This window comes from Venustampulla echinocandica (genome assembly GCF_003357145.1).
Source record: "Venustampulla echinocandica strain BP 5553 chromosome Unknown scaffold_9, whole genome shotgun sequence".
Classification (NCBI taxonomy): Eukaryota; Fungi; Ascomycota; class Leotiomycetes; order Helotiales; family Pleuroascaceae; genus Venustampulla; species Venustampulla echinocandica.
In genome coordinates, this window is record NW_022474214.1 from 897496 (window position 1) to 921314 (window position 23819).

General features: G+C 49.1%; 8 protein-coding genes across 8 annotated transcripts; 4 read left to right on the forward strand and 4 right to left on the reverse strand.

Moving 5' to 3' along the window:
- Window positions 1–1117: 1117 nt before the first annotated feature.
- On the reverse strand, window positions 1118–2805 carry BP5553_09037 (uncharacterized protein; the record flags this gene model as incomplete). Its single annotated transcript, XM_032017660.1, has 3 exons — window positions 1118–1632; window positions 1742–1867; window positions 2424–2805. The coding sequence occupies 3 exons, from the start codon at window positions 2803–2805 to the stop codon at window positions 1118–1120; spliced, it is 1023 nt and encodes a 340-aa protein (XP_031866303.1).
- A 581-nt stretch (window positions 2806–3386) lies between these two features.
- BP5553_09038 (Uncharacterized protein) lies at window positions 3387–6647 on the reverse strand (the record flags this gene model as incomplete). The annotated part of the gene is made up of 3 exons (XM_032017661.1): window positions 3387–3538; window positions 3592–6568; window positions 6624–6647. 3 exons carry the CDS (start codon window positions 6645–6647, stop codon window positions 3387–3389), a joined length of 3153 nt encoding a protein of 1050 aa, XP_031866304.1.
- Window positions 6648–6862: 215 nt separating this feature from the next.
- On the forward strand, window positions 6863–7939 carry BP5553_09039 (Uncharacterized protein; the record flags this gene model as incomplete). Its single annotated transcript, XM_032017662.1, has 1 exon — window positions 6863–7939. The coding sequence occupies one exon, from the start codon at window positions 6863–6865 to the stop codon at window positions 7937–7939; it is 1077 nt and encodes a 358-aa protein (XP_031866305.1).
- A 797-nt stretch (window positions 7940–8736) lies between these two features.
- Window positions 8737–10443, forward strand: BP5553_09040 (Uncharacterized protein; the record flags this gene model as incomplete). The annotated part of the gene is made up of 3 exons (XM_032017663.1): window positions 8737–8823; window positions 8907–9179; window positions 9322–10443. 3 exons carry the CDS (start codon window positions 8737–8739, stop codon window positions 10441–10443), a joined length of 1482 nt encoding a protein of 493 aa, XP_031866306.1.
- A 1565-nt stretch (window positions 10444–12008) lies between these two features.
- On the forward strand, window positions 12009–13812 carry BP5553_09041 (uncharacterized protein; the record flags this gene model as incomplete). Its single annotated transcript, XM_032017664.1, has 2 exons — window positions 12009–13760; window positions 13804–13812. The coding sequence occupies 2 exons, from the start codon at window positions 12009–12011 to the stop codon at window positions 13810–13812; spliced, it is 1761 nt and encodes a 586-aa protein (XP_031866307.1).
- Window positions 13813–14485: 673 nt separating this feature from the next.
- Window positions 14486–15913, reverse strand: BP5553_09042 (uncharacterized protein; the record flags this gene model as incomplete). The annotated part of the gene is made up of 2 exons (XM_032017665.1): window positions 14486–15147; window positions 15337–15913. The coding sequence occupies 2 exons, from the start codon at window positions 15911–15913 to the stop codon at window positions 14486–14488; spliced, it is 1239 nt and encodes a 412-aa protein (XP_031866308.1).
- Window positions 15914–19375: 3462 nt separating this feature from the next.
- BP5553_09043 (AMMECR1-like protein) lies at window positions 19376–20356 on the forward strand (the record flags this gene model as incomplete). Its single annotated transcript, XM_032017666.1, has 2 exons — window positions 19376–19774; window positions 19856–20356. 2 exons carry the CDS (start codon window positions 19376–19378, stop codon window positions 20354–20356), a joined length of 900 nt encoding a protein of 299 aa, XP_031866309.1.
- A 965-nt stretch (window positions 20357–21321) lies between these two features.
- Window positions 21322–22137, reverse strand: BP5553_09044 (p-loop containing nucleoside triphosphate hydrolase; the record flags this gene model as incomplete). The annotated part of the gene is made up of 1 exon (XM_032017667.1): window positions 21322–22137. The coding sequence occupies one exon, from the start codon at window positions 22135–22137 to the stop codon at window positions 21322–21324; it is 816 nt and encodes a 271-aa protein (XP_031866310.1).
- Between the last annotated feature and the right edge of the window lie 1682 nt (window positions 22138–23819).

Genomic DNA, 23819 nt, shown 5'->3' on the forward strand with positions numbered 1-23819 from the left:
TTTCTTCCACGACCAACATGTGATACCTTGACAGGACATGAGAAGTCCTACTTAAGGAATTGGGGACACCTCGCAGCCTTACTAGTAATAAGTCTCAAGTTTGAAGCAGCTGAGGTGGAACAGACAGGTACTGGGTGGGCGAGAGTAGCTTATTAGCGGGCCCATATCCGCTTATATATACGTTATGCAAGATCAATTGCTATGGAAGGTAAGGTAGTCGTTTGTTTTTATTTGGCGATTCAAGTCCGGAATATTTGTCTACGTGCCGTTCTGGAAGTTCCACGATGAATTATTGTTTAACGTTTTTCCTCATGTGATTGCGGCTGTTTTGGAATTGAGCTGGAGGGATGGTCTACTGCGACTGGGAGATGGATGGTTCTATGTCATGACTCTGTTGCTAAACTCATCCTTTTTATTGCTATTAACGAATAATGAAATTGACGGATATGTAATGAATTATTTATGCCTCTCTATAATGAATGGACACTAGTTTTGATATGCATATTGAAAGGCAATTTATTGAGGGCAATAAATTTCCCTGCTAGTGGGTAGTGAGATGTTAGTAACTGGATTTATATTATATCCTTGGAATGACAATTGAGTGTATATGGGGCGATTGATTTTTCACCACTTGACCAAGTAATCCGAGTTGCCATAACATAGAAATCCATTAACGCTTAACGTGAGACTAGGGCAGGAGTTATTAGTTCTTATTCGACAGGAGGGAAATTATAAAAGGAACCGAATAGCCAAAATAACAATAGCTGCGCCGCCTCCCTTCCTTAAAACCAGCAGGCATTTGTGGCCCTAAAACCTACTTCTGTTTCCGAAACATATATTTCTATTGTGGGGCCTAGAATAGCTAGAAGATCCATTCCATGAAATGTAACTAAGAGTTGGAGATGTCCAAGTGACGGTTTCTAGGATATTGTCAATATGGGGAGACGAATTCCCAAAGGCACCTGAAGCATGCACTAATTTCTTCTTTTAAAACTGTATAAACAATACTGACCGCAACAGCCACGGACGCCCATGCTAGCTGGGTCGAGAGCTATCGGTGTATACAGGACCCTCCTCGTCTCTTTCTATAACCATAGTCTAAACCCATCTATAAAAGCTACTCCAAGTCTACCATATTCCACCCTTCATCCCCGCCCCTTGCCCAAACTTCTATATTTGTCGCCGTTGTCACTCGCAACTTTTCGACGCTACTCCTAGCAAACCATGCCAAATGCGGACTCAACACCAGTCTTCCCTTCAACGCATCCTCCTTCGCTGCCTTAATAAGCACACTATTCTCACTCACCGCCGGCTCCTCAACAAATACATCTGTTGCCGCGGCCGCGATCTTCCTGTTCCATAATGCTTTGACTAGAGCTACTTCGTCAACGATGCCACCGCGAGCGACGTTTATAAGGACGGCGTCAGGTTTCATGAGAGACAGTTCGGTGGTGGAGATTAAATTGAGGGTCGTGGGTGCGAGTGGGACGGTGATAATTATAACGGTAGACTCCGCGAGGACGGTGACGAATGGAGTACGGCCTGGGCGAGTGGAGGCTGGTGGACAGGAGGGGCGTTCGGAGAGAAGGACAGTGCTATTGAGGGAGCGGAAGATATTGGCCACGCGGTTACCTGCTTGAAAGTGAGCCATGTGAAGTAGCAAAGTAGTACAAAGATTAAGCAGATAGTGCTTGCTTGGTTGGTCTCTTTGATAGGCAAGCGATGAAATCTGGAGACGAACCTAATTCCCCGACTCCAATGATGCCCACGACTTCCTGTCTGCATGTTACCGGCACCCCATCAAAGTGTGAAGCTAGGCTCCCTTTCTCGGCCCACTCATTAGTGTTGATAACGAGGTTGTGCATGTCTATTATTGACTAGGTTAGTCGGTGCAGACAAGTCAACTTCTTTCTCGGATAAGGAGGCCTAGATGCGCTAGAAAACATGAATTAAAAATCGTAGGAACGGACTATAAATAATTAAGATAAACAAGAGAGTCTATAATCTCACTAAGGCAGATTTCCCGCTCCCTCAAAAAGCAATTGTATTTAGTTTCCTAGAACGTACGGCAAGGAAACATTGCTTCTCAAATACTGATCACTAGTCTCGCAATTAATTTATAGCTCTAATAAGTCTGCATATTCTAGTAGATGCCTTGGATCTAGGGACAGGAATTGAGAGCGAGGCCGTTTTTCTACCCCTTGGGAAAACCCCTCTCCGTGGATAGGGGTAAAAAAGTCACAACACATTTGTATTCGCATATTCATCCGCGAAGTCAACCAACACTACTAACAGCCAAAAACATATAACTGCAAAATCTTATAACTGTCAAAACTTTTTGATACATCATAACTCCAGACACTTCCAGAAGAGAACTGTCCAAAACACAACACAAAAGTCTAAGAATTGCCAAACCGACATACCGACAACTCTCCTTCTAACAGCAAAAAACAAGGCAATGGCATGCTCCGCCACAGCCTCATTACTCGCTGCCGGCACATTGCAAACCTTGATGCCATGCTCTTTACACGCCTTCAAATCGACCATATCATAGCCAATAGCATGCACAGCGATCAGTTTCAGCTTCCTCTTGGCACAGATTGCGATTGTCTCTGCCGAGATGGGCACTCGAGTAGTAATAGCTACATTGGCGTCAGCCAGACGAGAAATTATAGTTTGGGTGTCTGGTGGTGTGCGATCGTAGGAGGTGTATGTGTGGGTGAAGGTTGGGGGAAAATGAGGCACTGGTGATATATGGCCGTCGAGACGGACAATGTGTGGGCCTGTGTGGGAGAACGAGCTCATCTTTGATCGATAATGAAATTTCGGGATAAATATAAAGAGGCTGAGACAACTTTTATACCGAGAGATGGCCTATGTAGAAAAATATGTCTAGATTTATAAGAGATACGGCACGTAAGTCTAGTGAGTGAAGGATTAAATGATTATGTAATATCAGTCAAAGGGAGGGCGTGACACGTGACACGTTATCGATATACTCCTTTTCTGTATTATATCTTTATCTCATCATATCTTGTCTCTAGGAAATCCAGCTCCGCAACCCACGCACTATTCACCCTGCTAATTCGAGAGAGCACTGGCACTGCGCCGCGTGTATTACATTGTGGGATATATACTGAGTGGTGAAAAGGTAAAATTCTATCATATAACAATATTATACAGTGTACCCGGACTTAGTCAGGTGAGTATTAACAGCTTAGCATGCGCACCCCTTATATGCTGCCTGTATACGCCATCTATGCGGCAAACTTTATATGTACAGCGAACATCTTTCCATATCTCCTTGAAGATAACCAATCTCCCAATATAGGAATGATCAACAGAGGGCCGGTCCTGGCAGAGGGGGAAGAGAAATCTAAGATATATCACAAATATCTCTTCTCTTCGTTCTGCTCATAAGCCTGGATCTGATCTCCAACTTGGAAATCAAACCAGCCGTCAAATCCCATACCGCACTCGCTGCCTTTCTTCATCTCTGTCACGTCTTTCTTGACGTTTTTGAGCGAAGCAAGGTTGCCTACGCAACTCTAAGTTAGGGTCGTCATATCAAGAGAGGAAGGAAGCACATACCATCAAATACCTTCTCGCCATTCCGCATCACCCTGACTTTAGCATTCTTGCCAATAGTCCCGTTCCTGACCTTACATCCGGCAACATTCTTCAGTTTGCGTCCCTTGACCGTAATTGAGAAAACCTCCGCAATGTCCGCCTCGCCCAGTACCCTTTGTGTGATCAACGGCGGGAGATGCTTGCTAAGTTCGGCTTTGACATCATCCACAAGGCGATAAATGATGTTGTGATCAAGAATGTTGACTTTGGCTTGTTCGGCGGCCTTTAGAATATGTGGATCCACCTCCGTGTTGAAATTGATGAGATGCCCTTTAGCAACAGCGGCGTGATCAATGTCGAATTCCGACAGTTGACCGACACCAGAACGGAGGATATGTGGCTGAACCTCCTTATTACCAAGTTGCGCAATGCTGTCGATGACAGCCTCGACCGAACCACTAACGTCGCCCTTGAGGATGAAATAGACTTGTTTCGGTCCACCAACCTCTTGCTCTGGCATTTCAAGTACAACTCCTTCTTTTTTAGCACGAGCTTCTAGTCTTTCTTGCTCACGTTTGTCTTGTTCGGCTTTGCGGCTCTCATTGATAGCTTCCATGTCACCAGCCATCCTCTCTCGCTCCTCCCTTTCGAGCCGATAGTCGACAACGGATTTGGCCTTCGCTTCGTCAGGAGCTTGAAGCACCTCATCACCAGCAACTGGTTGTTCACGCCAGCCATCGATTTCCACCGGCGTTCCCGGACCAGCTTCCTCGATGTCAATGCCAGCTTCGTTGCGGAGACATCGGATTCGGGCCCAGGTCTGGCCTGCAACGATGAAGTCACCGGGACGCATAGTGCCTCGTCTGACCAGCACAGTCGCTACTTTGCCCATAGACTTGATACTTGCTTCAATGACAGTCCCCTCGGCCTCGCCGTCTTTTTCAGCTCTCATGTCTAGAATATCGGACAGCGCTACAGCAGCTTCTTCAAGCTCACCCATGCCTTGGCCGGTTTTACCACTGACACAAACAACCTGTGTATCGCCACCGAAATCCTCAACATCAACCCCATGTCTCGAAAGATCTTGCTTGACTCGCTCGATGTTGGCTTCCTCTTTGTCAACCTTGTTGATAGCGACTATAATAGGGACCTTGGCTGTTTTGGCGTGATTGATAGCTTCGATAGTTTGAGGCTTGACACTATCATCCGCTGCAACCACCAATATAACGATATCTGTAACGTTGGCACCTCGTTGACGCATGCTCAAAAATGCAGCGTGACCTGGTGTATCGAGAAAAGTTATGGTTTTGCCCGAGGGCATCGGTACGGAGAAGGCACCAATGTGTTGAGTAATCCCGCCATGTTCGGTTGCGGCAACGGATGATTTGCGTAGGTAATCGAGGATGGTCGTCTTTCCATGATCGACGTGGCCCATAATTGTGACTACAGGGGGTCGTTGTGGTAGTATAGACGGATCGGGAGCGGGGGCTCTCGCTGTCAGATTTTCAGACTCGCCTCGGTCAATGATTGGCTCATAGTTGTATTCCATCGCAATGAGGCCTGCATTTTCAGCGTTCATGATAAAGTCATGGTTTGTTTCTTCGAAACCCAGCTCCGTCATTTTCTCAATGAAATCCTCCTGTCGGACTCTCAGCGCAATTGCTAAATTGGATACCGAAATGAATTCTGGTAGCATTATCGGAACAGGCTTTCGCGCCGCTTTTTCGCGTTTCCGCTGCTTCTTCAATTCAGTGCGTTTCCGAGCCTCCTCGCGAGCCGCCTCTTCCTCTTCTATGTCGTATGCAAACTGCTGACGTCTCTTTGCCTTGTCTCTATCTTTGCCCTTTGCAACATTGCTGTAGCCGGGGGACGGCTCTGATGAAAATCGCGCACTGGACTTCTTTAGTCGGTCCATAGAGGCATTAGTATCTCGTTGCACGGGCTCCTTGGGTTCTGGTGTGCTAAAACTCTGCCTTGATATGTTATCTCTGCTTATACGGAAGGAATCGTCATTCCGCGACTCATCTGAAGGCTGTTGCTCTCGGCTTGAAGGCTTGAATATAGGTGTGTATCGGGCTGTCTTGGCCTGCTCCTCTCTTTGAGCCCGGCTTTTATCAAAGCTTTTCTCTCCCGACTGAACAGGTTCTTGAGGGTCCACTTCGGCTTTCCGTCTCAATTGGCCCCATTGAGGCCGCTCTTTTGTTAAAGAACGAGTGCCCCCAGAAGCAGTCTGAGAAGGCGGCTCAGGAGAATTTAGAATCCCCACTCTTTGGATTATAGGTCCAGCATTCCTCTTGGAAAACCCTCCTTGAGGTCGCACTTCTCCCCCGGAACGAGTGTCCCTGGAAGCAGGCCAAAATGGTGTGTCAGTGTCCACTTTCCGGATGTTAGGTGGAGCGCCATTGGAAGCCTCTTGTTGGCGTTGCTGTCTCAGCAACTGCATCGCCCTCGCTTCCTCCCTCCTAGAACTTCTCCGCGCAATTTCGAGCTCCACTTCTGGAGTACGTTGCATAACCACAGGACGGCCAGCTCGATTTGATTCCGGCCCTGGTCCTCTAGGGATCATGACGGGTCGTTGCTGTGCTTTATTTGTATTCTCCAGCATTAACTCCCTGGCTCGTTGTTCATGAGGTAAGAGATTTGGAGTCGTGGCTGTCTGATTCCCGTGTGCTACCGGCGTGGAGGCAGAAGATATGCCATTGGGCTCAGGATGTGGTCGTCCCCAGCTACTCGGAGGTGGCACTCCCCCCTTTCCAACAGGTCGGCCCCAAGAAGGTGTCGGCCCAAGCCTACTCCCTCGCGCAGCTGCTGGACGCCCCCACGTAGAAGGACTGGACCGTGTATCTGCATCATTCCCTTCTTCTTGCAGACAAGATGCTTCGCTAGGAGGTTTGGATGCTGGACGAGAAGATTGCAGGAAACGACGTTGAATATGCGCCGGACGGCGAGATTGCCGGACCTGATGCGCGCAAAACGCGCAGACAGTGCTCGGTGACTCCTGCGAAGTAGTTAGCATATAGGCGCTGCAAGGCAGTCATGGATATTGCCCTGACCCTGAATAAACCTCGACTTCTCATCGCTGAATGATGAATTAGTGGCTGGCAAGGAGGAGTTGCGTGGCGTGTAGGTAGTACTACGTAGATATAAAATTCTGGACGATAGAAGATAGAGTCCGGCAGCCTAAATGTGCCGAAGATGCCAGACCATTGCATCCACCCGGAGCTTGATCCTAGCACATGGAAAATGATACAATAAAGCAACAACAACGATTCTGGGAAGGCCAACGATAACAATGCCTCCAAAAGGCAAGGCCAGAGCTTTCAAGAGCAAACCATCTTTGCCCTCAAAGGCTTCAGCATCGATACAGGTGCAATCAAAAGGCGACCCTCCCAAGCCATTTCAACCCTCTCCGAAACACCTCGAACCTTTCCTCCCAAACCTCTCCAAGAGCCATGTCTATATCACGCACATCGACGCGAAACCGCGCGACTTCAAACGCAATATCTTCGCCGTACCTGTCCTTATGAATCTTGTTATCATTGGACTTATAGTATGGCGCATTACCATCGTTGGCCCGTTCTACATGAAGATATGTTCCTCGCTGATGGGCAAAACAAACGAGACTACGATGCGCACGGCGAACCTGCCATTCAACGAGATAAAATCGGAAATCTTACGCCGTAGTATGACCTTTATGGTAGATTTGTTGATTTATTCGTTTGTCTGGCCCTGGCCGAAAGCGTTTTTCTTGGGCCAGACAATTGCGAACCCGGTTATGTGGAGGTTGCGGGTTGGATTTAGGGACAAGGAGATAATTGTGAGACGGAGCAGAAGATGGTATAATGCCGCAGAAAATGTGCTGGATGAAGGCACAGGTCAGGACTTGTTCTTGAGCAATGTCTACCAGGCAGTGGACCCTATGTGGATGAGTGAGAAAACAGGATACCTTATGCTAAGCAAAGATTGGGATTTGGATTGGAAGCTCATGATTTTGGCTCACAAGTTGGTGGACAAGCACGACATGAATTTCAGCGATTTCAAGACAACCATATTGGTTCACAGTGAAGAGTTCGGTTGGGTGGTCATACAAAGTGCAGCTGCTGGTGGCAGTGCGAAGGAAGAGGAGGGGCGTCGAAAGATAGTCGCTTTCAAGGATGAGTTGACCGCCATGGGGAAGGAGAATCTCTTCTTCCGTTGGATTGAGCTTGTTCAATTTGAATCTATCCAACCAGGAGGCTTTGGGCCGGAGCGACAGCAGGAGACGATGGCTAAAGCAAAGAGGCTATTTGAGGACCAGGGCGTGGACTTCGATAGGTTTTGGGCGAAAGTCGGTGGTATGCAAGGCATGCCTGGGATGGATGATATGTAGACGATAGAAAGTGTATTCCCAATAGGCTACGAAGGACGAACCGTTAACATCACCGGGGATTCCTGATTTCGCGCCCCCGCTGGTCCTCTCCCCCTCGTCAGTGGAGCAAACGGCTCTCATTTGATTTCAATGGGAGGCTTAATAGATGGGTTTATATTCCATTTTCCAGTCAGGGTGGAAGTAACCGTTCTGTGTTGCAACCATGACTCGCAAGTCGAATCGACTTGCTAGTAGTGGTAGGACCTTATTCCAACATTCCAACACAGACTACTCCGTACGAGAACAAGAAGTTCCACAAGTTCCACAACTACAGCACTCGAGTACCCATATATATATATATATATACCTACCTAGCTATGTATCTATATCATTAGCCAACCTATGCCAAGTGCTTCGGCGAGTTATCGGTCGAGGGTCTTGATGGTAGACGGTCGGGCCGGAGTAACATTATTGCCCGGAATACAGTGGGGTTGGACGCGGAAGTCTTCGGAGTCGAAAAAATATATTTCGCTCTTCCATAGAGCTTGTAGTGCAGGCACACAAACAACGCTTCGTGTTCACATAATAAACATACACAATTTCATTACCCTGCCACATTCAAGCTTCCCAACCCGCAGGCGAATTTTTGCCTCCATCACGTGGACACACGCCATTCTATTGGCGCTTTTCGTTTTTCATAGCCGTTGGAAATAAGCCGTCCAAGTTTGAGCTGTTAGCAATTCCTTCAAATACTCCTCATATCTGTTCTAAAACCTACTTGCTTTGCCACTTCGAGTTGCTAAATTACGAATTTGACAATGGCATCCAACGGATCGAGTTTGCCACTTTCGAATGGCCCTCCTCGTGACACTGTCGCGGTAAATAGGGCGGACGAGGTGGATGATGTGAGTGCATCCGCATTTCTCATACCACGTTCCGCAACTTTATATAGTTGGAAGTACAGCCGAGAAATACTAACCCCTTCAAGTTGCTAAAAGCCGTTCAATCTCTGATAATCCCTTTTGTCAGCTCAGCAGACCAAGCGGGTCCAGCAGAGCCCAAGCATCATGAAGGAACTCCTCGGACGACTTTGGTGGAATACCACAAGCCTGACGAGCTGGTCCGCCTTATGAATTTTGAGCTCCCAGGGGACGGAAAAGGGAAGGAAGGCCTCTTGGCAACGGTAGAGCAAGTGCTTAAATATAGTGTAAATACGTGGGATCAAGGGTTTATGGATAAGTTGTATGCTACTACGAATGCTGTATGTTTCGAGAAAACCAAACTACAATTCATACTGATATTTCCTAGGTTGGAGTTATTTCCGAACTTCTGCTATCCGTCTTGAACACAAATGCAAGTTCTCTCCACACACGCCGTCTCCCTCCCTCACTAACCATCCCCAGCTCCACGTCTACCAAGTCTCCCCGGCCCTCACCGTCATTGAAAAAACCACCTGCCGCACGTTAGCAAAAGCTTTCGGGTTTGCCGGCCCTTATGCTGGCGGAATCTCCACCCAAGGCGGCAGCGCCTCCAATACCACCTCCATAATAATCGCGCGCAACAACCTCTACCCATCATCCAAAACCACTGGCAATGGCACTCACAACTTCGTTCTCTTTACCTCCGCTCACGGGCACTACTCCCTCGAAAAAGCCGCACAGATGTGCGGTCTCGGCACTAACAACGTCTGGAGCGTGCCTGTCGATGCCCAGGGTCAAATGGTTCCATCATCCTTAGAAGAATTAATTCTCAAAGCAAAAGCCGAAAATAGAACGCCGTTCTACGTAAACGCAACGGCGGGAACCACTGTCCTCGGCTCATTCGACCCCTTCACTGCCATCTCTGCCATCTGTAAAAAGCACAACCTCTGGCTGCACATAGATGGCAGCTGGGGCGGCCCTGTCATCTTCTCTCAAAAGCAGAAGCATAAACTGCAGGGCGCGGAATTAGCAGATTCCTTTGCCATAAATCCGCATAAAATGATGGGAGTTCCAGTAACATGTTCATTTCTCCTTGGAAAAGACATGAGAACTTTTCATACCGCGAATACGCTACCTGCAGCGTATCTGTTCCACGCCTCATCCACGGATGAAGAAGTTTGGGACTTGGCCGATTTGACACTGCAGTGTGGACGTCGTGGCGACAGCTTGAAGCTTGCTCTAGCTTGGATCTACTACGGCTCCTCCGGGTTCGAAGCGCAAATTGACCATGCGTTTGGCATGGCTTCGTATTTTGCGAGCCTCCTTGAGAAGAACGTGAATTTTGTGCTGGTTAGCGAGAATCCTCCACCGTGTTTGCAAGTTTGCTTTTACTATGCGCCAGGAGGAGTGTTGCGGGATATTAAGGAGGAAAATAGTACGATCACCAGTAGTATTGTGGAAAGGCTCGTTGGAAAAGGGTTTATGGTTGATTATGCCCCCGGGGAGAAAGGAGCCTTTTTTAGAGTGGTGGTCAACTCGCAGACCAGAAGTGAAACGATTGATCGTTTGGTTGGCGATATTGAGGAGATTGGCTCAGGTTTATAACATTAATTTACGGTTTGGATAAGATATATAAGACTGTTTTGGAAACCTGCTGGGAACGGACCCGGTTATTGGTGCCTAGGGACACTATGGAGCTTATCTACTAGTGCGTAAATAGCAATTTGGGTGATATATAAGTTAGTTGGTGAGTAAGTTCCGTCACATACGACTAAATCACTGCCCTACACTCACCTAGGCCATCCGTCAAACTGGCATTGACCTCGTTGTCCTGGCCTCCACCATTTGCTTTTTTTAGGTTTTAGGTGTTTTATCTAAGGTTATAAGCGCTTTCAACAGCGTTTGATATTTATATACAACCACTGGGTGTTTCGGAGGCCAAGGCTCGAGAATACAACCAAGTGGTTGCAATTGTGGTCTGGCGTCAATTGATGTCGAACTCGCAATCAGTCCCAATCAATCTGTGCACTCCTCTTTCTACTCGAGACAGAAACGGAACCTGTATTATTCCTAGCCCGATTACGACGAGGTTACATCCAGCTAACAGATTGCAGTTTTGCAAAGAAGTTGAGAACGCCACCATAATTGTTGGAGAATCGACCTACATAGTCCAGCGACTAACTTGGAGGTGAAAGAGCCGACGTTAGGTACACGAAGCTAGGATACTAACAATGATCACGAGACGCAAGAAGCATGGATTTAGTTTTAGCACACGCAACAGTTCTGATCTACGAAACACCGCCTTTAGAAATGATAGAATCGCGGTCAGCTATACTCTCTAGCTTATTATCAAGCGAAGTCTTCGCTACCCTCCTGGACGCCAAAGCCACTCAAACTCTCACTCGCATTTATCGCTTTTAAGTATAAGTATCCTACTTCGACGTTGGGAAATAGAAGCAATGGCCTCTAGGCACCCCTATCCTCGCAAGAGCCCTAAGATCGATGTCGAATTTCTTCACGGTATCCTAGTCGCAACATACTCAGCTTCACTGCCAGTCACACCAGCTTGTGGCGCAGTTCGAACCTCCTGCATGCTGAAGACCTGAAATACATTATAATCTCCATGTTTCGGGTGTCGAGCTGCGACCCGCCATCGGGTAACCCGAGACAGATAGATGCGGGCTTGCTTCAGGCTTGGGGAGGCTGGGAGCGGAACACCTGCCCCTTTAGTTGCCGAATTGTTGGTTCCCATATGATTTACCTTGAACCAACTGACAGGGACTGGAGTTTGTCCATCCACTACCTGCTCGCGATGTGGCTGATTATCAGACCGCAGCGGGTGGGCAATGCGAGTGTGTAGGACTAGGCCATCTATTACATATGTCAACGGAGCGCCGATTCGATTGTAGTTTTCTGAGCAACCTTCTTGCGATCTCCAATCGACGGCCATACATATACACTCTAAACAAATATCAACGAATATCGCAGTTGAAGCATCACATTTACCAATCTGCATCGCAAACTGGAAAGAACAAGGCTTCAGATCTTGTAATCTAAGTTGAATTATCTACTGTTTCTCCACGAAAGCAGGAAACCCGGCCTTCCCTAGCCCCGACAAGAAAGACGATAGGCAGATGTCTCCTGAACGTAATGATACCAGACGGCCCGCAATGGAAACCCCAATTCGACCATCGCCAGACTCGGTTGCTTCTGGCTCATCCCTCAGCTCTGCTTTCTCAGACCTGAGTATCTTTGATAACGACTCGATCAGCCCAGCAACGCCAGCCACACCTGCAATGTCCAACCCAGGCTACTTCCCATCGTCGAAAAAGACTAATAACAATAGCATATATAAACTCCCATCCCAAAAGCAGAGTATGGCGTGGAGGCAAACGGGTGGCTTATATGGCAAATCTGCATCATCGCCTCCGACGCGAATGGCACAATCTCGAGTCAGTTCAGCTCAGGCAATATACCAGAACACCGGAGAGCAGTCACTTGATGACCCCATGGAAGATATTACGGCCAAGCTTGGAACTTTAACTCTTGGCGACAACTTGGGCCTGAGCAAGGAACTGGCCAATTCTCCGTCATTCAAGAAGTCAAGGAAAGTCATGCTACGAACGGGCCAGGTCAAGCCTACACTTTCCCCTCCTATAATAGCCATTGATGAAGACGAACACCAAAGCACACATGTTTCAACATCGCAGCCAGCGTTATCATTGGATGTGACTACGGAGGACGGCGTCGGTGCCAAAGCCCGGGAAGTACAGGACTCCAACACTTTGAGTCCTGATGATACAGGGCACCTGCAAAAAGTCCCAGCCCCACCTCGTTTAGAAGGCAGCTCTACTGCCAGAACTGGCCTCCACGGTTTGGGCTTCCAGAAGGTCCTTCCAGCCACCTCTATCGACCCAATGGGGAGCGCTATAAAGATGGCCGCAGAATCTGGTGCTAACGGGGACAATGTGCCTTCCACAAAGTTGCTTCCATCTATCGAAGGGATACCAGAGAACCTAGCATCAGAGGAGCCAAAACCACAGGAACCAACCCCAGTGAATACGACCTTAGTATCGCCCAATGAAGAGCCAACCGCACGGACCCCAGAACAAGATTTGGAGCAAGCCCTCGAAAAAGAATTTCCGGACTTCGAACCTTTCAACAAGATAAAAACAACTGGTAATGGCATCAAACTTAAGATACTCGAGGTAGTCCTCAACCGTGAAGACCGGAGAAAAAAGGCGAAGAATACAGCAAGTCCGTCATCCGACTCATCCAGCAACCCTACCGGATATATCTATGTCTTCACATCTCCATCCACTCCTAAGTACATGAAAATTGGGAAAACGCTGCTAGATCCAGATAAACGTAGATGTCAATGGGCTAGACAGTGCAAGTTTACTGCCACGCGCATCGATGATCCTAATGGCAAGAAATTCACATATTATTCAATGGTAGAAAGGCTGGTTCAGTTGGAGCTTGCCAATGAACGGAGAAAGTTCAAATGTGGAAAGTGTAAACGAAGACACATATTTGATCAACGGAAGGAGGGAGGCGGCAGGTCGGAGGTTACAGAACATGGTGAATGGTATGAAGTTACCCCGGAGCGCGCTCTAGCGGTCGTTGGGAGGTGGCGGGCCTGGGCAACCAAGGAACCTTATGCAAACGATGGAACATTGAACAACGTGTGGAAGTGGAAATATGATCAAGCGATGAAATGCGTGGAGATGGACTGGGACAAGTGGGCTCGAGGGCAAATCCGACGACGTATTCCCGCCTGGGTTCGCACTAGGTGGTTGAAAGACGACGACGATCAAAATGTGCTAGTGGATTGGGACAGATGGGTCCAGATTACGTGGGGCGATCACTTATCGTTTTCCCTTTATTGCTTCGACGCGGAGATGAGAATCTTTTGGCCCAAGGTTATGGCACTTTTGCTACACCGGGGTCTAATTATTGCAATAGTTCTACTAAATTCTTGTTTTTTTTTATGTGTAAAATTAGATATCGCTCTATCGCCTGTGGCGCTCTTTTTCTTCTTACTTTTCTGGCATAGGTATAGCTGAGGTTGGGGAGCCGAACATATGGAAATTTTTAGATCCACTTCACAGCTTTATTGTGCCGGAGAGACTTCAAATATTTATAATATATGCTCTTGATTCAAAGGACGTGAAACGTGATTGATTATTAGGAAGAGATATGAAACTGCCACAGCAGGCCTAAAACTTGTGATACATGGTATTTTTGACAGTAAGATAGGGGGACGAGTTTCCAAGTGGCCTCAAATTTGACACTGAGCAGGAATGCAAGTGGGCCAGGATAACAAAAGCAATAGCTACAGGTATTCCGGCTCAAGACGCCGTTTTATAAAGCAGCGAGACTTGAGATTAAATCTGGTATGGCAAAAAGCCTTGGCCAAATACAAAATGGATTGGCGACGCCATCATCTTTATTCATGGCCGTCAGGTGCGTTTGAGTCTGAAGGAATCGGCTTCCTTTATTAACATCTAATGCTGGGCCCGCAATGAGGGTTGTGCTATTGTGGGCAACAAGTTGGGAGTCAATGAGGATGAAAGGGTGTTTAGCGTTGTTCAGTCACATCTCGCAATTCAAGCCGCTGTTTGAGCTACAATAGAATCAAGATTATCTATGTCGAGATAAATGCAGACGTGAGCCTGTTGGCCTCATCTTTCTCCCAGTCATCTAAATCTCGCGTCTTAGCATCATTCAGTTTCCTCTCTACGAATTCTTCCATGCCATCCCTTTCTTCTTGAGAAAGTAGCTTGACTCTGTCCTCATACCCACTATTGTCGCCAAAGAATCTCGAGTTGATTTGCTCCCAGAATATCATATCAAACGCCCAACTCTTCCGCGCCACATAACTTATCCAAAATGCCCCTGACTCCCAGCTCTCCCTCATTCGGCCTGACAAACGCTGGTCTTCTGCCAGACTTCCGTCGCTAATCATAATGTCCTCTCTCGCGGTAAGTTCTTCCAGAAAGGTCTTAAGCCTTGGCTCATATTCTTTCACCCAATCTGAGACTCCTTTAGGCCATTTCTCAGGGGTTTCAATAAGCAACCACCAGGGAGGGCTGTAAGTAAACTCGGCAGGGGCAGCATATGAGAATTCCCAGTCTATAACACCAACGACCCTGCAATCAGCATCTACAAGTACATTCGACGGGCGAAGGTCATCACAGAATAGTTTGAAAGGGTTTGCATCTAGGCTGTGAGCGCTAGAAAGGCGGCCATCTCTGGCAAATTTGCGGAACAGGTGTCGCGCAACGTACTTGCGTCGACAATATTCAGCTGAATCAATTGCATCGTTTCATTAAGTTGATAGGTGGATAAGGTTGACATCAGCAAGTGCTGTGAAATAAGACGATGAAGTCTTAAAAACAGTAGATGGAAGCTTTCCAGGGGGGAAATTTCCGAGCGAGACGAGCTCGTTCATGTTGAAAGTCATTGGGCGGTCTGTCACAGACTACCGCCCGTTACCGTCCTCTCCTATTGATCCTATCTGACTAAAAGAGGGCTGAGAGAGTCGGAGCAGGACATCGGCCATTTGGCTGTAGATGAATTTAAGCTCTGTCTCTGGTATCTGGGGATTGAGGATCGGCCGGTCTTTTCTGACGAAACCGGGTGTGTTGAGCGCAGCTGTGACATTGTGCTCATGTCTAATATGCTCCGTTAGGATGAACGGGCCCATCCCGGCAGGCGATTCGTCTGCCATGCCGTAGTGTAGAACAAACGGCACAGGTATCGAGGTATTTTCGGCCACATATCGCATAACGGCCACTTCCTTGAGGAGCTTCTCTTTAGGGAACCTGACATTGCCCGGCTGGGGGAACCGTATTATTGCTGATCCACCATCTCCAAACTTCATTTGAAGACAGACATTGAAGGCTCCCGCAACGGGAGAGCAAAGCTCTTTGGGAACACCGCCTCGATGTTTGGCCATAAAGTTGCCGATTTCTCTTAATATGTCCTCCTGATAAAACTTCTTGGACCAGGCCTCGAACTGTGCCTCACTTCTCTCCCAGGCGATATCATCATAGCGCATACGCTCGTGCATTATGAATGGTATTTAGTAACAAGGTTGAATGGACGTGGTCAGGCAATTTGTTCGAAGTAAGAAGATGAGTGTATTATGTTGAGAGACTGGGCACTTTGAATTATTGAAGTTCCTGCTATGTATTTTGGCGATCCCAATAAGTGCTTTCGCGAGTTAGAAATAGAAACAGGATAGTGCTTGCTGTCGGGGTTGATGGGACCATGATAGTACAAGAGTGCCCGCTTCCGCTTCCGCTCACACATATAGATATATAGATACATAGGTACAGGGCGTTAGTTCCAAATAGCCAGCGACGTTCGGGTTCGGAAGTAGCAAATAAAACAAACATTAGAGCGTACTATAGTTTGAATAACTCCTGCTCGATGACCTCTGTGTTATCCAGGCCATGGTACTCTCCTATTCGCCCAAGCGATACTCGTACGGAAGCCAGCCGTCCAAAAGACATCGGCAGGATTACGGAGTATGAGCATACTTATTACGACAGGTATTAACACAACAAAACATTCTTGTCTACTTGTCTGAAATGCTAGAAATCGTATATCTTTCGATAAAGAATCACATCCGGAAATTATCGCGTCGATGATGCCTAGTATCTGATGAGCGCCAGCTAGTTAGCTCTGTACTCGAGTACGCCCTGCCTGGAAAATCCAGCCCAAACTGGATAGTGACCGTCCCGCGACCGTTTCTCTGTCGTGATCTACTCCTTCTACTCCGCCCCAACACCAACATTCCCCTTGAATCTCGGCGGCCTCTAAGTAGGTCGCAGCATCATGGCGCCTATTTTCGGCCCGGAAATGAGTTGGTCAGAGACACAATTACGGAGTGTAGACGAGGGGACCACGATCTTTTATAGATGCACAGATTTCGGACACAGGCATGTGTGATCCCCTGCTGTCCCCTGTGAAGCCGCCCTGCTGGTGTTTGCTCTAGAGAAAAGGAAGAAAATTGACCACGACGTGGCCGTGACCGAGTCTAACGCAGCAACATCGTGAGGCATCAACATCCTGAGGGCGGCGATGCTTACTTGCTAGGCGGGATGGCGCCGTTCTAACTATCGTCCAGCTGAATGCCTCAGATCGGCAGATTAGTCGTTGGGTGGGTGACTACGAGCGAATACCTGCTGTTGTATGCTTTTTAGTTCTTGCTCTTCAATTCTTCTGTAATTGCAAGTGCGCATATGACGGGGTAGGATCAGTTTATGTGTTTTGAAGTGTTTAGTGAGAACCTGTTGGCCCCGAGTAGTGTGATCGAAGATAGGGGGAGTGGGGTTGGGTAAATCCCATGCCATGAACCCATCCCGCTCGAATTTTGTGCGGAATATCTAGGGACCCATTGCCCTGGAAGTAGTATGATGCGACGCTATCTGTATATTAGATTTCGGAACTTTCCCAGTGCTGGAGCAGAGTGTAATGAAACGAAACAAAAGGTAAAGCACTTAAGGGTAATATGGGAGGAGACGGTAGCATGAATGGATGGACGGTTGCCGGGTATCATATTTTCCCTTTTATTTTTAGTCCACTTCGCCCTTCCCTTCCAGGCAAAATAAATGCATCAAATGCATCAAATGTCTCAATCTGTGAACTCCATCGATTCCTTGTTGTGTATGAATAATTACATATCCCCTGCGAACCCCAATTCCATGCCCCTTCTATACATTACACCCTAGCCACTGAATAGGTGCTTATTGTCCAGCATCTGTGGCAGCTATTTGGTTTTCTAGTTAGAGAGGGTTCATGGATTTGAGGGTATTTGTATTGGGAAAAGGGAATGGAGATCAACGTACGTTGATGGACGCCAGCAGTGTTGAAGCTGACTACATTTCCGCTGGCGTCGCTCATGGTGGCAGCTTCGGTCGCGATCTGGGGAGCGCGAGCTGGAAGTAGGAAAAAGTATTAGCCGCATATACATTGGAGAGGTTTGTGTCCAGGCTCGATGCGAAGTAGTGCAACGGGGGTTTTTCTTTGTGTAGAGGTGGTAGAGATTGCGACCCCTTGAAAACCAAATATATCGAGATGCCAGGGACAACATACTATCAAGAGGAGCGGCAAAGGCAACAGCCACGAGAGAAAGAATAGCGACGAGTGTGAATTGCATGTTTGCGGTGGAATTGGCGACTTGGGTAAGGGAGCGTAGAGTAAGGTCGTCCGGCGACAACTGACTAGCAGATATTATGAAATGGAGGAAGCGAGAGAAGAAACGAAGGAGCGGTTGTTTTGAGCGAGTTCAGATGAGAAGAAGTGTGAAGAGAATGAGACGGGACTAGATATGAGATGGGAAATGGGATGCTGATATTTGTATTTGTATCGCCAAGCAAGTCTAGACGGCATGGCCCTACCTGTGTTTCCCGGTGTCAAGCTGGCCTAGAACAAATGCCCGGGTCATTGATGCTAAGGCGGAGCCGGGAGTGTAGCAGAACAGATGTCACTTACACACGGAAGCTCTCGCTTGGTGGTGATCACGGAATCGTGCGACCGCTACTGTTCCACACGACTGTTTGCCACGGCGGATAAGCCCCAAGAGCCACAAGACATCTCTCTCGGGATGACCCCACGGGGACGGCGGGGGCTTGCCATTGGCCCATCCATCACATATATTTAGGGCACGATGCTTGATTGCATCCGTCAGTTGGGACTGGACACATTGGTGGGGCGTGTAACGAAGGAGGAGAGTTCGGGTGGGCGGGCAGCGGGCTTCTGAGACGAGGCTGAGACGCCTTGGGAGCTACAGCCCATGCGCCGAGGGTGGAAGCGCTGGCATCCGAGAGAGCGCTTCATGCAGGGCATGATCGGCGGGTCTTGCGGAGATCCAGAAGTCCAGACGAGTCAATGATTGACACTTCCACTATCCGGTGGTGGCAGCATCACTGCTTGGCTGGTCTTGGGCTGTTTTGGTGTTGTTGATGGTTTGATGGGGGAAACGCGGTTAAGGAGGTCAAGGAGCTTATTAAGGAGGTTAAGGGGTTGATGAATTTGTGCCTGAGGCGAATAACCTCAAGGTACCGAGGTACCTTGTCTACCTTAGGTAAGGCACCGAGGGCAACGGGGAGGTCACGTGTGATCGATACCATACCGAGGCATGCGTACCTTAGTCATCGGTAGCAATGTGACCTTGGCGCCTTAGGCTGCAACATGCCCCGCCATACCCTTGCCTTAGCTAAGCCTTAGCTAAGCCTTTTTGCGCTGCGGAACGCCAACTCCACAACGCAAACAGCAAACTCCACACTTCCCGAGAAACCTTGACGCCGTCGAGACCACGATCTCTTCTCTCTTCAGCCTCTCCCTCGACGTCCTCCCTTCGCCCTCTCTCCCTTCGCCTCTCCCTGCGCCGCAAGCCATATCTCCAAATCGCCTCGCAAATCCAAGATCATCTCGCCGAGGAATACATGATCCATCAGCAGCCTGTCGTTCAAGCCATTTCACCTTGGCATACCTACGGATAACCCCGCCCCACCTCCCCTCCGCCATGGCAACCGTCGAACACTGTCTCTACTGCTTCGAAGTCCTGGGCGCCGCCCTCGACAAGCGCACGCCAATGTCCCTATCGCAAGTCCAATCCTCATGGGCCGAATATGTTAAAACTCTCGACGAGTCCACCCCCACCTATTCCTTAGATGATACACCACCCAAAGATAAGGAAGCTGAAGCCGCTCCCCGCAACCCCGCGGTGCAGCGCCTGGCAGATCTGGATAGTCGTAAATCTTCCAGTTCAGGTGAGAGTGGGAGTTCGACGCCTGCTACGCCGGGCAGCCTCTCATTGAGTCGTTCTTCGCCCGCGACAACTCCCTCGTCTACTCCTTCGTTTGCACCTGTGCATCCGAAACGAAACAACCGCCCCAGTGAAATATATGAATCCCCTCTCTTTGTATGTCAAATCGCTGTTGTAGAATATCTATTCTCATCAAGTAGTTCGTTAGGCAATTATCTCTAACACAAACCCCCACAGGTAACATGGAACACCATCTCGTCTTCCTCAAGCCACCACCGCTCCCTCCGCGGCTGCATTGGCACTTTTGAGGCACTCCCCCTCTCGACAGGTCTAGCTTCCTACGCCCTAACCTCAGCCCTAAAAGACCACCGCTTTAACCCAATTACTCGGTCCGAGCTCCCCACTCTCGAAGTCTCCGTCACGCTCCTAACAGACTTCGAGGACGCCAAAGATGCCATGGATTGGGAGCTTGGGACCCACGGCACCCGCATTAGTTTCACGGCGAAGGGGAGACGGTATGGGGCGTGTTATTTGCCGGACGTGGCGGTTGAGCAAGGCTGGGATAAAGAGGAGACGATTGTGAGTTTAATGAGGAAGGCGGGGTGGGGCGGGCGACGGGATAAGTGGAGAGAGGTGGAGGATTTGAAGGTCGTGAGGTTTCGGGGCGCGGCAGAGAGTGTGAGATGCGAGGAGTACAAGGCGTTTAAGCAGGTGGTCGAGGGCAAGGGGAAGAACTGAGATGTGGAGAGCAGAAGAACTGGACGAAACAGTATACGAAATAAGATTCGGGGGTTGGGGGAGTCATCAAATATAGATGAGCTGGCTTGGTTTGGCTGGGTGCTGTGGTGTTCAGAGGATTTACTTAGGTTTGCTCAGGAGTTTTGGCTTGGAGGTGTGGAGGTGCAGCGACGTTGATCAAGATTGCGCCATGCTTTGCGAACTGGGGACTTATCCCCTGGCCTGGAGAGGCCCCATTTCCCTTCTATAGAGAGCCATCTCGCCTTTTAATAATGCATAGAACTCCTATCTCCCCTTCTAACTACATTTAACACGGCGGCTTCTTTTGCCCATTGCTGAGTAGATAGCACAAGGCAAGAAAGTCATGTAGGAGGGGGAGAAGCTCGATAATGATTAAAACAGTTTATTTGGGTAACGATAAATACCAGATTCTGGTAAGAAGTACGAGACAGAGGTATTGGGAATTGATGTAAATTGTGTTCTTGAGCTATGGGGGGTTTCCTCTGTCCACACCCGGCTTATACATATATCTCGATAGGATGTACGAACCCCCGTGGGGTATCATCCACCACATAGAATTCGGGCGATGCCGTTGTGCATCTCCAACCTCCCTCTCCTTCCTGGCCTCCCGATCTCTCCGTTCATTTCCAGTCCCCCTTTCGACTCCCTCGGCCCGAGTTCCTCTCCCCAAAAAAGTGCCTCTCCAATCCTGGCCGTTCCAATCCAGCATGCGGCCATGAGGCCAGTAAGTCTTGTGTTCCGTAAGTTATACAGCGTGGGTAATCCGAACCAAATCCATCCATCCGCCCATCCATATATACTCCCGCGCCAGCCTTCCCTATCCCAGCCCATTCCATCTTTAAAAGAAGTACTCCATGCGGGAAAGCACGCTAGAATATGAGTCGTAACCCATTGAAAATTTCAAAAAACCCCAAACACCTTGCTTCCAACATAGGCACAGCCCCTCACCAACACAGCATCTTCCTCCATGACCCTTTGAATCTGAGTCGTCTGTTACTCCCATCCTCCGGGGGGAACGATTTCTCTGCTCCGCTGGGTAGCGGACTTAAGGGCGCTGTTGCCCCCCGCTGAGCACCCAACGCGCCATCGATATTCAAATTCCTCCCCGCCAGACCCATGCCTCCCTTCCTGCCCCTCCCCTCAGCATCGCCAGGCGGAGCAGCAGCAGGGCCCCCTAATGCTTGTTTCCTGGCCTCCACAACCCTCCTGACAATCAGCGCAAAGGTCTCCTCGATATTGACCGTATTCCTCGCGCTCGTCTCCATGAATCCACATCCCCGCTTCCGCGCCCACTCCAAACCCACCTGCGCCGGAACCTGTCGACTCTCTTGTAGATCGCACTTGTTGCCCGCGACAATTTTGATAGGGCTCACGGGGCCCTCTCCCTTCCTGCCGCTTTTCGTGTTATTATTCTGCGGCCAGGTGTCGAACCTCGTCTCGGCCTCGATATCGATCAACTCGTTAAACTCATCCAACACGGCCAAGCTCGCCTCGTTCGTAATATCATACACGAGCAAGAACGCGTCGGATCGTAGATTAGAGGACGCCCACATGCCGCGGTATTCCTCCTGGCCGGCGGTGTCGGTCAGGGAGAGATGGTACGTTTGCCCATCGATGCGCCGCGTGAGCGAGTAGGAGTCCTCGATCGTGGGGTCGTACTCGTGGGTCCATTGCGAGCGGACGAGGCGGAGGGTGATGCTGGATTTCCCGCAGCCGCCATCGCCGCAAATTGTGATTGTGATTTTTTGGGGGTTGTCCATGGTCGGTGTTTTGTTTGACGTTTGTCGCGAGGGAGGACGGAGGAGGACGATGAGAGAGGTTGGGGTGGGATTGGGATGGCAGGGGATTTATCCCGGCGGGTTTGCGTTGCTGGGGGGGGGGAAGGAGGAGGGTTTTTATCCAGATCGGCACTCCGAGGGAAAAGAAAGGGAAGACAAGATAAGGGAGGATTTGAGGCGGCCGTTGGAGATGTGATAAGATTGAACTTTCCGGTGGCTACTAAGCACAGTTCTGTAGAGTACTTTCGTAGCACCAGTCTGTGCTCTGCCGGCGTGCCGCTTCCTCTATTTCTTTTCACAGCAGCGCCTTTCTGTGGAAGTGGCGTCAGCCTGCTTATAACTAAATTGCCCGCAACAGCCAACTGTTCGGGGAATGTGATTGTGGAGGTGAAGGTGAATGTGAATGTGAATGTGATTGTGATTGTCGGCACAATCGTGCAGCTTCCGCGAGTCTGGAGACCGCCGAACCTCAGCCAAAACCAACATACTCAAGGTGCAGTACGTACTGTGCTCTGCAGACATCGAGTGGTGGTACTTCGTACGAGTAGTGCCATGCTCCATCCTCCGTAATACTACGTACGAAGTATTAATATATCAGAACCGGGATTCCCAAGGGCGAGGTCCGAGGCCCGGGTTTACTCGAGTATTAATTTGTTCTGTCAAGATTCTGCCCTGCTGGTGCCGGCGCCGCATACCTGAAGGGAGCTACTGGTAGACTCGTCCGGCGGAGAGCTCCTATTAAAGACAAGGTACGAAGTACAGTACAGCACTCTACCTATTCCTCCGCCCGTGCCTTCGGGTCTTGGGATTCGAAGTCGTAGAAACCTCCGTATTCCCAAGAATACGGGGCTGGCGGAGGTAACGATAACCTTGGGGTTGGAGCCCTCAGCGAATTGGCCAACGATGTCGATGTCGATGCCGACGTTCCACCATCGGCCGATTGATGATGATCAGCGGCGCCGGTCGCGTTAGAGGCTGAATTATTCCCCGACGAACCGTTTCCCAGCCTCGACCGGAATCTGTCTGTGGTGGGTAAAGCCGTTCGGACATGCGCTGGATCCGTTTAGTAGTATGGAGTACGACGTACAATTACTTCCATGGCGTTAATTCGTACCGGCTCTGCAAGACTACGAAGGATGTTGCTCGTTTAAGGGCTGTTGGACCTGCGAGGAGTCGGTGCGTTTTCATCCTTTCGCTATATGTATCATTTATTGTTCTGTATTACCGTTATGCTACATAAAAAGCCCAAATAGCAGCCTCGACGTTGAGACACACGCATGTTGTAGCGGGCAGTTACAAGCGTTAGGATAGCCATGAACAGTATCATGCTCTGCTCTGCCTGACATATTTCATTTCATAGCACCACAGGAAATCCAAGACTTTTATCGCTCCATGGCATATCGGATCAGGAAGAAACCTGTGCCGGTTCTTCTGCATCGTCCCCTGTAGCTCAACGATCAATGCTTAACTGATGTCGGTTTTTATCCCTAATAGGCCGCGACTTTCTTCCCTGCGTGACCATGGCAGCCGCTCCTAGGTTTCAGTCCAAAAACACGGGGCTAATGATCGGAACTGGAAAAGCCTACCTAGAAGGCTATACTGCCCATCCCATACCAATCAAGCCGTGTTTGGCAATTTGTGGACGCGATAAGTGAGAAGCTAAT